This window comes from Poecilia formosa, unplaced genomic scaffold (assembly GCF_000485575.1).
Source record: "Poecilia formosa unplaced genomic scaffold, Poecilia_formosa-5.1.2 Scaffold730, whole genome shotgun sequence".
NCBI lineage: Eukaryota > Metazoa > Chordata > Actinopteri > Cyprinodontiformes > Poeciliidae > Poecilia > Poecilia formosa.
The window spans coordinates 82,310-97,360 of record NW_006800669.1 but is presented as its reverse complement, the minus strand read 5'-3'; the positions used below and the strand labels follow the sequence as shown (position 1 = coordinate 97,360).

General features: G+C 43.6%; 3 protein-coding genes and 1 long non-coding RNA gene across 5 annotated transcripts in view; 2 read left to right on the top strand and 2 right to left on the bottom strand.

Annotated features, from left to right (window-relative positions):
- rnf4 (ring finger protein 4) overlaps positions 1–7,464 on the bottom strand; it is an 8,899-nt gene extending 1,435 nt beyond the window's left edge. The window contains exons 1-4 of the mRNA XM_007542810.2: positions 7,285–7,464; positions 501–582; positions 207–363; positions 37–119 (exon numbers count right to left, since the gene is read on the bottom strand). Coding sequence (XP_007542872.1) covers positions 37–119; positions 207–363; positions 501–512 — 252 coding nt within the window. The 5' untranslated portion in view covers positions 513–582; positions 7,285–7,464. The remainder of the gene's footprint in view (positions 1–36; positions 120–206; positions 364–500; positions 583–7,284) is intronic.
- On the top strand, positions 3,614–8,528 carry LOC107834717 (uncharacterized). Its single transcript, XR_001660527.1, has 2 exons — positions 3,614–6,907; positions 7,464–8,528. It is a non-coding gene; the product is annotated as an uncharacterized LOC107834717 (long non-coding RNA).
- On the bottom strand, positions 8,340–10,101 carry selenot2 (selenoprotein T, 2). Its single transcript, XM_016666492.1, has 5 exons — positions 9,880–10,101; positions 9,321–9,431; positions 9,108–9,234; positions 8,956–9,043; positions 8,340–8,893 (listed from the first exon to the last, which is right to left on the bottom strand). Exons 1-5 carry the CDS (start codon positions 10,062–10,064, stop codon positions 8,772–8,774), a joined length of 633 nt encoding a protein of 210 aa, XP_016521978.1. The 5' UTR covers positions 10,065–10,101; the 3' UTR covers positions 8,340–8,771.
- cox18 (cytochrome c oxidase assembly factor COX18) lies at positions 10,041–15,051 on the top strand. Of its 2 annotated transcripts, XM_007542807.2 has the most exons (8): positions 10,044–10,121; positions 10,426–10,528; positions 10,699–10,925; positions 11,092–11,192; positions 14,080–14,234; positions 14,306–14,421; positions 14,498–14,605; positions 14,707–15,051. In XM_007542807.2, exons 3-8 carry the CDS (start codon positions 10,854–10,856, stop codon positions 14,866–14,868), a joined length of 714 nt encoding a protein of 237 aa, XP_007542869.2. In that variant the 5' UTR covers positions 10,044–10,121; positions 10,426–10,528; positions 10,699–10,853; the 3' UTR covers positions 14,869–15,051. The 2 variants fall into 2 exon arrangements, with proteins under 2 accessions (XP_016521973.1, XP_007542869.2); XM_016666487.1 differs by having other exon boundaries at positions 10,041–10,121; positions 10,426–10,925.

The window sequence follows — 15,051 nt, the reverse complement described above, 5'->3', positions numbered from 1 at the left end:
AGAAGCAGCTTCCTGTTGGTTGGTTGGTTTGTTTACCAGCACAGACTCGTTGTTGGTCGTCAGGTCGACCACAGCAGACTCTGATCCCTCGCAGGTGAGGTCCACCACCTCCTCCACACCTGGACACAGCAGAGCCACATGAGCCGGACCATTTTGCAGAACCGGAGGTTCTGGACCGGCTCCAGGTCCGTTGGTTCTACACCGACCGTCCTCAGCACCGTCCATCACGTCGATGGGCTCCGGGGGGGGGGCCGGGTCTCTGGCGCCGGCCGCCCTGCGGGTCCGACTGCTGGCCGCTCTGCTGGTCTTGGTTCTGGTTCTGGAGACCAGAGAGCTTCCAGCGGGCCGCCGCTTCCTCTGAGCCTGAAACGCAGGACGTGATGTCAGCAGGGGGCGGAGCCTTCTTCACCTGGACAGGTGCAGCTGCTCAGAGGTCTACAGAGCCATCAATAAGAGTTATTGATCACCTGATCAGGTGGCTGCAGATCAAACTGACTCACCGAGCTGCTCATGTCCTGAAGAGGTCAGTTAGCTCTCTGGGTTCACACCTGGATCCAGGTGATCCACACGCTGTGGTTTACTCTGTGTGAAAACACAGAACAGACATTTCTGACTGGTTCTGGATCGGACCAGAACCTGGTCTGAAGTAAGAACTAAGGGAAGCTCCGCCCTCCTGATCATCTATCGTTTGATCTTGAGGATATCAAGTCTTCCAGGCCTGAGGCCAGGGCCGGCCCCAGCCTCCATGGGGCCCCAGCCTCCATGGGGCCCCAGCCTCCATGGGGCCCCAGCCTCCATGGGGCCCCAGCCTCCATGGGGCCCCAGCCTCCATGGGCCTCTAGTTCTGCTAACAGTGTGGACCGGCTGCAGTCAGCAGTCTGATCATCAGGTCATTCACACACCTGCTATAAACTTACTGCATCTCTGACTGTTTACATTATATACATGTATAATATAGGATACATTTATTGGCCAACTGATTTATCAACCAGTTGATTTTTGGCTGCCAATTTCCTTAATTTTGGGGGATCGTGATTGGCTGATACTTACATCTGAAGCCCATCTTATCCCCTGATCTTATCTTCATCAGCAAAGGTTCAAAAATCAGCCTCTGCTGTTGAGAAACGAGACATTTTCTACCTGCTGCTCGTTGTTCTCTCGTCTCTCCTGCTCTGTTAATGTCGTGTGTAAAAGTGAAACCACAAAGACAACAGTCACTGTTCAACTTCACAACCATCCAGAATTTATTCAGACAATCAAATGCATAAAATCAGACCAACAGCTCAATATGACCATCAAATACCAAGCCAGAAAGGAAACATTAATTACTAGTAGGTAGATAGGTCAGTCAAACAAATGCAAAATATGAAGATGCGCCTTCAGAGAGCACTGAGTGGCAGTTAAGACAGATCCTCCATCCTGGGATCTGATTGGCTGTTTTAGCTCCATTACTTTTATATCCAGGCGCGTTTTTACTGTCTGATGCGTCTGACGTCCCGTTTATTGGTGAACTCAAACAGCCGTAATGTTGCTGTTTGCAGCCAGAGACCCTGCAGGTGTTACCAAGGCCAAGGATGAATCTGTCCACTGTCTAATCCTCCCTGTTACTTTCCCAGGGCAGGAACAATAGATGTGTTCATTTCATACAGAAACATTTTACTCAAGAAAACGGGACCAAAGTTCATCAGCTATCTGTGTTTTTCATTTCAAACTGGTTTAAACTGGTTCCTGAACCCACAGAGCTCTGCTGACCTCTGACCTCTGAAATAGAGCATTAAACAGCAGATTTTGATTATAAAAATGATCACATTTCATATAATATCTTCAAACTCAGAGATGAGAAGTTTCACTACCAAAACATCTGTTACACTCAATATGTTCTGATTAGTTTTCTGGTTATAATGAACTAAAACATTTTCAAATGAATATATGATTTATACACTAAGAATGTGATCTAATATAAAAAACTAATGATTAGACTCATTTTAATCAAATCGTGATCATTATATCCAAGAAAAATGTTCTACTGATTAAGTTACCGTATTTTCTGCACTATAAGGCGCATAGAATAGACGCTACAGTAAAGGCTGGAGTTACGTTATGCATCCACTAGATGGAGCTGCACTAAAGTGAATGTCAACAAAACAGTCCGACTCCGGTCAGCAAGGAGAGCCGATGGTCACCCTTCTCTGTTCGCCCACAGCATGTTGGTGGAGAACCTGGTGCTAAACGACCTGCAGACGACCTGATTATAGACGGTCGGTAGGTAGATAGGTCAGTCAAACTTTATTAACAAACCAGCGTTCTGACAACTATCCCAGCATGCACCATGCGCTTCTTCTTCTATGGGCGAAAATGAAGTCGGCGGCTGCTTACCGTAGTTGCTAGACCTGTTGTGGCTCAATATTGGTCCATACATAAGGCGCACCGGATTATAAGGCGACTGTCAGCTTTTGAGGAAATTGAAGGTTTTTAGGTGCGCCTTATAGTGCGGAAAATACGGTATATATTGATTAAACTATGAGTCTAAATCTAACCTAAACTGAGGCCGACTCAAAACAATCAGGATCAGTCTTATATTTCACCTTGCGCTAAAGTTAAAGCTAGCATTAAAACTAACTTAATTAAAGTAATATTTCCAACTCTGTCCTCTTCTGCTCTGCAGTGAGAGGTTTGACTGACAGACCAACAGGTCTGAACCTCTACAGTTAACAATATTCACCCACTGTTGCAACTCGGTGACTTTCTTGCTACATTTAGCAACATTTCAGACAAAAAAACTTCATATCAGCCAAAATCAAAATCAGCAGCTCAGGCTTTTTAAAAATCGGTAACCAGGGATCGGCCAGAAAACTGCAGTCGGTGCAGCTCTACACACATTCATGACCTTCTCTGATTAAATTAATTTCTCTTAAACGTAACTCCAACAGCTAAAAATGTCATTTATACCAGGTGAGTCTTTTTTCAACTTAGAAGTCGATGTAAAAATAGTTTGTTTTATCCACAAAAAGCTTCTGCTCAGCAGCAAACAGCAAATCCCAGCTACAGCACAGAGCAGCTCATCCATGTAGCCTGACGTAGAAACATTTAGCTAGACGATGTCAGACAGTCAGAAGTTTTAATTATTGTTATCAAACTCGGTGTTTTGAAGCCAAAACTACCTCAGAAATATACAGAACCACCATGAGAATCACCTCATTTAAAGTTAAACTCGGTTTAACACAGAGAGCCTAGCATAAATGTCTGGCTGTTGAACTGGACCGGTCCAGGTCGCTATCAGGCTAATTTACTATTAGCAGTTTTACATCACCAAGGTTCATTAAAACAAACCTTTATCTGGGCTTTTTTCTATTCTTTCTCCTTCTTCTCTCCCTCCCTGAAGGATAAGTCCTTTTCTGAGACATTGTTTCGCTAACTTAGCTTCTGACCGGAGCTTTGGACGTTTGGATGCTCATTGCAGCTCGTTACCGGCGACGCTGCGGTACCTACCGCGGCCACCAGGGGGCCCAAGAGAAATTTATTTTTTCTTTTTATTCATAAAATAAGACTTTCTATATGCATTATCAAATATATATTATTGTAAAAACAAATAACTTCATAGTGAAATTGTGTTTTTGATATTATAATGACATAGAAATTATTACTAAAAAAAATAAATAAAAAATCAGCTCCACTGACCCTTAGTGGCCCTGGGGCCCTAAGCGGCTGCTTAGTTTGCTTATGCAAGAAAAGAAAAAATAGTTAAAAATATAAATAAATGCAATTTGTCAGACATCAAACAGAAAAGACAGAGGAACTAGTTCTCACATAGATCCAGTTCATCATCAGTTGCATTCCCTCCTTGTTCCCCATCAGTTTTAAGGCTCTGAAGGTTTTTAAAGTCAGTTTTTCCATTTCTATATTTACAGGATCAGCAGGTTGTTCAGTACCAGGTCGGTTCTTCTGCTCCAAATATTACATCCTCCGTTTTTAAGGGGAAGAAAAGTTTAGTTGAGATCCAGACCTGAAAGTTTCCAGTTGGCTTCAGAAGGTCCAGCTGTTGGTGTCAAAGCTGAATCCTTGTGGTAAAAGTTCCCTGGATGGAAAAACGTTATTGAGGATTTTAAAATGAACTTCTTTATCTCTAGGACTCAGAGGGTCTTTAAGGTCAGCAGTTCTCCACTTATTAACCTCTGAATCAGGAAACAAACTTAAAATGGAGTTTTAAGTTTGTTTCCTGATAGGAAATATAAAGTTAGTTAGATGCTGAGGCATCCGTTTGTTAGTTACTTTTGTCCAGAAGGTTAAATCCAAACAGTTGAAGTGACTGAAGGTTAGCTGGTTGATTATATTTTAACCAGATATTTGACTGCAGAGGGCATAAAGTTCATTACTGTTAAACTGAGAGCCTGTTATTTAGACAATGTCTCATGGACCAGATACCTTCTTCCATCCAAACACAGATTTATTCCTGCAGCTCTCATCTGTGGTGAGGAGTGAAGCTGTTCGTGTTCATAAGTTTCCAACACAACACCTCCTGGTGAACAGCAGATAACTCAACAGGAAGTCTGTCAGCACCAAAGTCACATCTAAGAACAAAATCTATGCATCCAGTTTTTTTAAACAAACCTTTGGGGAGACAAAACCAGACACCGTTTCCCTTCATTAGAAAAGATTTCAGCTAGTTTACCTTTAAGACCGCATTTAACATTCAGATTCAACAGCTTGTAAACCTCCATCTTTAACCATATTAGCTTTCTTTAAGTAGTGGACTCGATTTTTCCAGAAGAAATTAAAGTTCAGCTGATTTATATCTTTAATGTATTTGTCAGGTTTGGCCATAGAATAAGCAGGTATATGCATCGGGACAGCGACTCCATCTTGGTTAAACAGGTTCTCCCAAACAGGGTCAGAACTCTTTCTGTAATTTATTCTCTGCGTTAGCAGTTTCACTGAGTTTAGCATCTTAGTTATTAGATTTCAAGATATTTAACAGGATTTAATGGGAAAAATTTCTGATCAGAGTCATGAATCGCCATCAGTTCACATTTCTGCAGGTTTAAGGTTAAACCTGGTGCTTTGGAGAAAGTATTAATTAACTCCAGTACTTTAGGGGTTTGGTCTCAACTCCTCAAAAATATTGTGGTGTCATCAGCTGATTAAAATTTGGTGATCAAAAACTTTTAATTTAGGTATATTTGAGTCTTTTATGAAGATCCTCATCCCTTCAACGGCCAAGGTGAAGAGGAAGGGGAAACATTGCCTCCATGTTTTACTGTTAATGGTGAAACGTGGAGACGCACCATGTGGCAGTGCAGCTGGACGTGTTGCAAAAGCTTTTAGAAGTTTGGTCCAAATCTAAATATGTGTAAAACTTTGAAAACAAACTAATGCTCCAACGTGTCAAAGGTTTTGTAGAAGGAAAAGGATGAAGCCTTTATCCTCAATCAGGTCACTGTACTCAGGTAAATCCTGCACCAGTCTGATGTTATCGTGTACAGAGCTTTTAGACGTGAAACCTGTCTGTGTTTCAGAGATAACATCCTTCAGGCCGGCCTCCAGTCTGTCTGTGTAGATATACGTCAGTAGTTTGTAATCACAGTTCAGAAGGTGATGGACGGTCGTTGTCTAGAACCTGTCCGTCTCTTCCTGGTTGGGGTTTCAGGGTGATAACGCCCTGCTTCATGCTGGGAGGAAGTGAATTTGTAACTAACCCCAAATTATTTGGGGTCATTTGTTGTATTATTTGTTGTATTCCCCCTTTTGCACTTATTGCATTAATTTTGTGTAATATATGATTGACTTCCGGTTTTTAACTTGATGCTTTTATTTTGATAAGACAGCTTCTTTTGTTTATATTATAGAAGGGCAGCTTAACAACTGAACGGAAGACAAGTTGCAACAGAGTCGTAAAATGTATCTTATTATTAGCGGCACATGGTACGTTTATTTGTAAATAAGGATGTTTCTTTTATTGATTGATTGGAATTGTAAATTTGCTGTATTGTACAAGAATACTGGTTTGGTTTTTGAATAAGAGTCGATATTTTAGTAGTGAACGTTATGTTCTAGTTCATACGTTATGGTTGTAAGAGCGTCGTTTGTAGCTTACACTGTCTTTTGTTTGTACATGCAGCTCTTATGGTGAAACTCAGGCTTTACTCCATTAAACCTGTTCATCAGTAAAGCCAAAATCCTTCATTTGAGGGGGGGTCTGCTACAGAATTATTACATAAGATCTTCAAATACCTGGAATATAAATTCTCTGAGATAATCCCAGAAATGTCTGTAGAGATTGGCAGTAAGGCCATCAGGGCTGGGAATTTATCCAGTTTCAAGCACATGGTGGCGCTGACTAGTTCTTCGAAATGAATATCTTTGTCCCAGAGGGATGAAGTCTTTGACTCCAGCAGAAGGTCTGGGGTTGAAAAACAAGAGCAATAAAGGTTTTGATAAAAGTTGCTCATTTCTTTTGCAGTTAGAGTTTGGTCTGTACGTTCATTGTTAATAAGGGATTGAATGTGTTTTTTAATTGGCTCCTCGTTTCCAGTCTGCAGAAGTATGAATTGGTTTTATCTCCATTTTGCTCTGGATCTGATAAAAGCTCCTTTCTTTCGTAGATTGAGTCTAATTTAGCTTGGAGGTCAGGTGGTTATTTTTGTCTGCATCAGTCAATGTCTGTTTAGGACATAATAGGTTTAGATCATTTACTAACCTTACGTATTCCAGGTCAGTTTTTTTCTTCTTTTTCTGAGGTTTTTGTTAAAAGAGATAGAATAAGCCCGTATCTTATGTTTTAAATACTCTCATTTTTTGGTGTAGGTTATTGAATCGTCTCCGATCATCTATTGTTGACCACTTCCTGGTCCATCCACGTCATCCAGGCCTCGACCAATCACGGTTCAGATCCAAACGAGACCCTCTTGGTGTAAATACTGGTTTATATTTCATTCCAATTCTTTGTGTCGTTTGATAGATTTTATTGTAGCGTCACCGTGTGCCATAAAAGCCTGATGATTAGGTTCATATCCACAGAACCAGACGGTTCTTTCCACCCAAACGGAATTTTAAACAATTTATCTGCACAGTTTTAATCAGGCTCGTTTGCAGCCACCTAAACACAAAACAATCCAACACCACTGTGTGTCAAACACCTAGAACATGACCAGGTAGCCGGCATATGGCCGGACCGGCTCCGGAACCAGGACCTAGCAGCAGCTGTCGCTGCGTCAGGGCAGTTTCAGTTCCCCACAGAAGCATTTTTCGCCACAACACCGCTGTTAGCCGTTAGCCTTCCCGACTCACCACCAGCAGCTCCTCCACGTGTGTTTCGGGACCCACTGACACCTGGAGACAGATCCTTCTCAGAATGAATCACTGCAGTCCGGATTACTTTGGTTCCGATCAGGAGAATAGAAAAAAACTCGGACTCAGTCCCTTTGAGTCTGACACTAACGGCAGCTTCCTCTCTTGTTCTGTTGCAGCGGAAGTTGTTTACAGGTGTCGAGGCCTCATCAGCGCCCTCTGCAGGATGGAAAATAACCAGGAAAACTTGTTTATAAAGTTTTACTCGGCCTCAAGGCCAAACCTTTCTGTAAATCCTGAAAAGTTTCACATTATGTTTAATTCTGTAACTAACAAAATATAGGAACTCTAGAAATGACGTTGATGATGAAGGTAAGTCCTTGTTTCCGTTGAAGAAAAACAAATGGTCCGTTCCGTTTCTGCACCTTCAGCCGTTTTTCCCTGATTCACTGAGGAACGTTCACGGATTTCATCAGAAACTTTTATTAAACATGACAGATGTCTTCTTTAAACTGATCAATATATGATAAAATATCTTAAAACAAAGTTTTTCCAAATGCTTCCAGAATCATTTATTCTGAAATTGTCATATTAGAAGAAAATTTAGCAAAAGATTTGTATAATTTTAATGTATAGTTATTAGAAATAAAATTAATTTATTATTAGTGTCTTAGAGGAACTAATATTCCTCTGAGGGATATTAGTTTTGAGTGGAAAGAATATGAATTCAGGCAGTAAAATGGGAATTAAAATTATATCAAGCAAATTTCCTATTCTCACATTTTTATTATCTTCAATTTTGGAAATAAAACTTTAATTATTCACTGTTTCCAGGAGAACAAACAAAACTCTGTAAACAAATGAATGAAGGTCAATGAATATATTTAACTCGTCATATCGGCTTTCCTTTGGTTTAGAACTGAAAGATTTTGCCAATTGGTCTCAGTTTTACTTGGTTTAACGTTGGTCTTTAAACGCATCATTGACAGGTCTGGATTACTTGATCTGTCGTCATGGTAACAAACCGAAACCTGCCAAGCAGAACATGGAAGAAATTTTCCTTTAAGACTTTTTATTTGAGCTGAAGTGAACAATCTATCAGCTGATCGTTAAAGTTGATGTGATCAGCTTCCTGTTTTCACAATAAAAGCTCAAACTTTAAATAAAACACAGATGATTGTTGGAAGAAAAGAACCAGTCCAGTGGTACCAGAACCAGGCCAACTGGATCCATAAACCAAGAACGTAAACAAATGACAACAGAGGAACAGAGAACGAGGGGTCAAGTGACCGTCGTCTACGCCAGCTGTTGGCCCGGTGCATCATGGGAGTCAGCATGGAGGCGGAGACATCTGGCGCAGCCCGGCAGATCTGCTTTAAGGCCGTGCCTTCATGAACGCCAACAGCTGAACGTCCCACTGAGCCTGAACGCAGCACGGCTCAGGTACAGGTCAGAGGTCAGATGATCCAGGAGAAGGAGGCACGGCTCTAAGTGGAGGTGAAGGTGACGCGGTCGGCCTGGTTCATCTTCAGGTGTGTGTCGAGGATCCGGAACATTTCCTGGATGTTCGGAACGTAACCCGACTGCAGCTTGGACCACACGGGAACATCTGGGGAAGACAAACAGTGTTACACCAGGAAGCTGCACGGCTCTGCACCAATCAGGACTCACCGTTCAGCGTGACCTCGAAGGCTCCCGTAGACAGGAAGTGAGTCTCCATCATGTTACTGATGAAGAAGGCCATCAGACACGAGAAGATCTGGAAATAGGAAACGCCATCGTCAGCATCTGTTGCTACGGCAACAGCACAGCAGGTCTGGTACCTTGTTGTTCTGAGTCCAGGTCCAAACTGCAGGCGTGTCAGTACCGAGGAGCGGGAAAGGGTTCTGACCGCTGATGATGAGGAGGATGGAAACGAGCTTCAGGTAGGAGACCAGGTTACCAACGAGCCTGAGGAAGAGGACGGGTTCAGGAAGAAGGTTCCAGAACCGGAATCAGAGCCGGAACCAGAACTGGAACCAGAACTTCAGTCTCACCTGTTGAGCGGGGTCGGGGGGTAGTTCTCCCCCTGGATGCGGATGTCTGGATACACCTGGCTGATGGCCTGGGAGTATTCCTGGAAGACTTTACTGTAGCCTCAGGAGATGCTGGACACACACACACACACACACACACACACACACACACAACCAGATTATAATCTGCTTCAGGTCTGAACAGGAAGCTGCTGAAACATACAGAAAATATGTGAAACTGATTCTGTTTTCTTCATAAATTTATTCATGAATTTATTTGCTGGACATAATTGATAATTATTACTGAACTTCCTGGTGACTAAATACTTATTCTGAGTCCAGATCAAAGACCCATTCATATTCATAAAGTTATTATTCAAATGCAATTTTAAACCAGGAAAGTTAGGACAAAAAAAATCACATAATTAAAAACATTTAAGAAGAATAACAATCCTTTTGACGAGTCTAATCTTCAGGTTTGATATGATAGCCATAATCTCTGTTCATCTCCAAGGAAATGTACTTCAGTTCGTTAAGCGTGACGTCATCGCGCTTGTTGCTAGCCTGCATGCTAACTCACCAGTAGCGGAACTGGAGCACTGGGCCGGAGTACAGCGCCGCTTTTGGGGGTTTCCCGCCCTCCGGTTCGGTTTCTGCAAAGACGCCGGTTCTGTGGTCCGACCGGCCCACATAAACATCCCGTAAGGTGAGGGCTGTGAAGAGCAGCAAAGCCGCGAGCAGACCGCCCGAACCGAACTCTGCCATGACTACCGTCCTCCTCAGGGGAACTTCCGCTGAAGACCTTCACAATAAGAGATGAAAGTAATTAGCTTTACCTGCTTTATCCAGAGATAAAATGTTAATGCTGAGTAAATAAGCCACTCAGTTTCTGTTCCCAGCATTGTCCACGTACTTCCGCTCGTGAGGTTTAATTCCTTCAAATGGTTTCACGCGCTGTCATCATAGCCACTGCATGCTTTTATTGTGAAGAGAAAAGGTTGCTCTGGTGAGCTGTCGTCAAAACAGCTTATTAGTATTTGAACTGTCTTTTTTGTTTAAGATATTTTTCTATTTTTTGTTTTTTTATTTTTATTTTATTTTATTTTTGTCATTTCTGTTTTTCCAGCATCGTTACGTCATACCTCCGCGCCGCATTGGTCAGTGACGTCATGTTTAAGTGACGCTCGGTCAGTTATGGGCTGCTTTGAAACAGACTGCTTCTGATGAAGGTGAGGAAAAGGAGTTTTCTTAGCTTTAAAGGACACGTGGGCGCTTTAAAGTCACGTGGTCACCATGCTCACCGTGGGGGGGCTGGTGAGGTGCAGAGTCCTGCAGCCACGTGCACGTGACGTCCTCAGCAGGTGGGCTTCTCCTGTCCTTCCCCTCACCTGTACAACAGAGTCTAGCGTGAGGCCGGCGTCTGGGTCGGGAGGAGCCAGCGCCGCAGGTGGATGGTACGGCAGCTTATCAGACTCCGCTCCAGTTCACCTGTGTGAGAACTTCCTGGTCAGCGCGCACCAGGTAACCGGGTTGCCATGGTGGCTGAGCATCGCTATGGCAACAGCATCCATCAGGACCTGCATCACCCTGCCGCTGGCCGCCTACCAGCTGATCATCATTGCCAAGGTAGGTGTTGTTCAGTTTAACGTCATCAGGGTCAATTTACAGCACCAGTTACCATGGCAACAGACCTGCATAAAAAGGGACCAGTTGTAGACTAGATTAATGTTGACCTACGACCTCAGGTTACATGCTTCCTGTGATGGTAACCATAGCAACCCTCGTGCTGCAGGTGGAGGCGCTGCAGTCCGAGATCTCTGAGCTGGCGAAGAGGCTTCGATTCGAGGTTTCACTCCGAGGGAGAGAACAAGGCTGGACGGACAAGCAGAGCAGGTGAGGATCGACAGAACCAACCGCCTGGTACCAGGTCTGGGTTCTGGTTCTGATCGGGTTGTTCTGGCAGAACCTGGCTTCTGTTTCACAGACTGGAACCGGGTCGAATCAGGTGGTTTCCTGCTCATCCTCTCTGGGTTCAGAGGTTTTCCTTCACCAAGACTTTCTTCACGAGCCGAGTTTCCGTCAACGTTTTTCTTTCTGCCCATTTCAAAGTATTGCATGAGAAAGGTTTGATGGAAATGACAAAAACTCAGTTTTGCAAAAATGTTTTTATACTCGCTTGAGGCATTTTCCTTTTTTTTCTAAAAAAGTGTTAATATATTAAAGCGGAGATGGATACAGGTTTGCTGAACAAGTTCTAACGTAGCAAATGCTGCCATCTACTGATGGGTCTGAGCCTTACCAGAGTCACCAAACTCCTCCATCTTGGAGGGGAGGACTTTCTGGACCTCTACTTCCTGCTTCCTACATCCAGGTGTAGTGTCAGCATCTGATGACATCACGCTTTGCGTAGCCTGGATGATTCCAAACCATTAAACAGAAATACTTTCTTAGCAACTTCTTTAAAAGTTTTCTCAAAATTGTAATGAATTGGATAGAAGCATGGAGATCTTACACACTCTTCCTTCTCATGCTTCAGATTGTAAAAGTTATTTCTGGAAGAATTGAACTAAAATGAAAAAGTTTAAAGAGCCAGTATCATCTGTCTTTCATTTTATAGCACAATCCAGTAGCTATGTTACCTTCAGTTGTTATAAAATATTATATATATCAAATATGGCTTAATATTAATAGAAATTTGTCCTCCTGATTTAACTTCTTGAAATTGAGCCTGTTTCTTTAAGAAGCTCTGCCTTCAGGAAGTCGTCCCACCATGGCTCCTCTGTTAACCCTTTAATGTTTTTACTCTGAGCAGCAGCTCCTATAGCAAGCTCAGCATGTGTTTGCTAATTGCTTCTGGCTAGTCTGAAGGAGCTGAGTGGGGGAGGAGCTGCACCTCGAAGGCGGGGCTAGGTCCACCCAGGCAGCTGAATGGTTGCCATGGAGATTAAAGGACTTCTCAAACATAATAGAATCGAGGGTTTCCCCCAGAAAACCTGCTAAGCCCGGTGGTCGGTCCACCGGCGGTCCACCGTGTTTTTGTATTAAAAGATGTTAAGATGATAGGAAATTTAAAAATATTACTCGGTAATTATACATTACGGGAAAACTTCGCAAGTGAAACACCACTTAAACCCACAACTAGTCTTAAAAACAACAAATCAAAAAATACAATTAAAATGAATATCAATTATTTGCACTTTTGTTTAATCCAAATTAAGTCAGCAGCTCCATCAGGCCCCCAGGGCTTCAGGGACCTCATAAACGCTAATATTTTAACACAGACAACAGATACATGAATGTAACACTTGTTATTGAGATGATCAATGCTGCTAAATTAGATTCAATTTCAGCATGCATAAATTAAAAGATTTTAAATTGTTTAACATTTAAATGTAAGATTTTATGGATCTGGCAAGTTTACTTTGTAAAACTTCAAAGAACAATATTCATGGTTAGATTATTTTGTTACCATAGCAACAATCTGATGCTGTGAGTTTAATCTTTAAGTTTGAGCTGTTTGTTCACAAATAGTAAACTGCAATTATAATTTATTGCTTTTTAGGTTGGCCAATTAAAATAGTCCCCCTCTCTCAGATTAAATCCAACACATCTGTTAGAGGTGCTGATATTTTTAGCAACAAAAGGGGCCCCTCAGTCAGATTCTGCTCCAGGCCTCATACAGCCTTGGACCGGCCCTGCATGATGAGGTAATCTGCTGCACTATGCAGAGATGCGCAACAAACAGGAGATTTAATTCAATGCTGCTAATGTGGCTTTAGTAGCTCTAACATTTTTTGTCTGTTGAGTTTTTAATAAGCGTCACAGAAACTATTCTGGTTGGTCGAGTTTATGGGACGAGTTTCTCAGATCTCCGCACCGCTGCGAACATTAACTCTGTCTGACTAAGTGGACAAAGCATTTGATATAGTTTGATGCATTGAGTAACCGGAAAAATATTACTAAAAATAATAATATAAAATCAGCTTGATGCGTTACAGACAGGAGAGTGTGAAAGCGCCTCACCAGGCTGAACCTGCATGATCAGGTTAGCTGTTTTTTTTTCTCTCACACCCGCGCCCTGTGGGCCCATATATGTACTTTTTCCGCGCAGGGGGAGCGCGGGGCTGTGGCGGGTTTTTGGGTTGGAAAGGCCGCCCAAATTTTTTTTTTCCCAATATAAATCATTCTCACCGCTCGCTCAACGCACCTCTGAAAGTGACTGCAAGTTATTCCTGCAGTTCACGTAGAGCTGTGCAACCAGAGCTAACCAGAGTGGTGTTTAAAGTCCTACCTTGATCAAAAACTCTGGAAAGAATCATAATTCCTCACAGGGGGTTGATGTAAATATCCATAAAGATCAGCCTGTGTCCAGTTTGAGTGAAAGGATCCGCGCCGAGGTAAACTTAATCCAGCTGCTGCAGCGGAGAGGCGCCAGCGGTGTGATCGGTCCGGCTTTAAGAGCATAAACTATAAACCTATCTTCTATAAACAAATCTTTTAGGAATAAATCTGCTCTGCCAGTGAAACGCTCAGAACAACAGAGACACTTGCAATCTGGCTTAAAAAAGAAAAGAAAAAAAATATATATATTTTTTAAATTATTATTTTCCTAAAAACATACACAAGAAAGGTTTAGCCTGGCGGTGGCGCTAGTAAAGGATGGCGGGCCGCCAGGCCTATAATACTCTGGGGGAAACCCTGGAATCGAGGTTGGACAGAGTCCAGGAAGGAACTGGAGTTCTGTTTCTGGGGTCTGAAAAGGTTCTGTTTCTGTTCACAGGGTCCAGTTCCAGAAGAACCTGCGCCGTCTGGTTTCGCAGCTCTACGTCCGGGACAACTGCCACCCGTTCAAAGCCAGCCTGCTGGTCTGGGTCCAGCTGCCGCTCTGGGTTGGCCTGTCTCTGGCGCTGCGGAACCTCAGCCTGGACCGGCCAGGTAGGGGCTGGGTTCTGGTTCTGCTTGGGTTCTGGTTCTGGTTCTGGTCTGATCTCTGTGTTCCTGTACAGCGCTGCATGGCGAGCTGGCAGCAGGGGGTGCTCTCTGGTTCCCAGACCTTACGGTACCGGACTCCACCTGGGTCCTGCCGGTCTGCCTGGGCCTCACCAACCTGCTCATCCTGGAGGTCGGTGTGGGGGCGGAGCCCGGCCACCTGGGCCGTGATGTCATCGCACTGATGTAATCTCCTTCTTCTTCTTCAGGTGTTTTCTCTGCAGAGAGTCGGAGCGTCGCGCTTCCAGCGACTGGTTCTGAACGGGTTCAGAGGGTTCTCGGTTCTGATGATCCCCATCGCTGCCTCTGTCCCGTCGGTGAGCTAAACGGGTCAGGATTAGATCTGGATCAGAACCGGGTCCCGGGTGTTTTATTTTGAAGAGTCGGAGCTCTCTAACGTCCTGTTTCCTCCTCCCAGTCCATGGCTCTGTACTGGTTCTGCTCCAGTCTGGTCGGGTTTGGTCACAACCTCCTGCTGCGCTCACCAACCGTCCGCAGAACCGTTGGGCTGCCGGCACCGCAGTCCAAAACGCCGTATCGGGACCTGCTGTCAGCCTTCATCAGCAAGTACTGGAGGTAGAACCACCTGGCCGGGTTCTACTGGTACCACACTGGTTCTACTGGCGGTTCTGCTCGGTTCTACAGTGGAACCGGTCCAGAGAACATGGCTGCAGCTTCCTCATCGGTCTTGGTTTTGGTAGAACCGGGCTTCATGTGGGACTCTTTAAATGTTCTGGTGATAATAAAGTTCTGTGGTTCTGTT

Excerpts from the sequence above, each read along its gene's own strand:
- cox18 (XM_016666487.1), top strand. The coding sequence starts at position 10,593 with ATGCTCACCGTGGGGGGGCTGGTGAGGTGCAGAGTCCTGCAGCCACGT. Across the intron at positions 11,193-14,079 it reads TGGACGGACAAGCAGAGCAG|GGTCCAGTTCCAGAAGAACC; the intron begins GTGAGGATCGAC and ends TTCTGTTCACAG. Across the intron at positions 14,235-14,305 it reads CCTCAGCCTGGACCGGCCAG|CGCTGCATGGCGAGCTGGCA; the intron begins GTAGGGGCTGGG and ends GTTCCTGTACAG.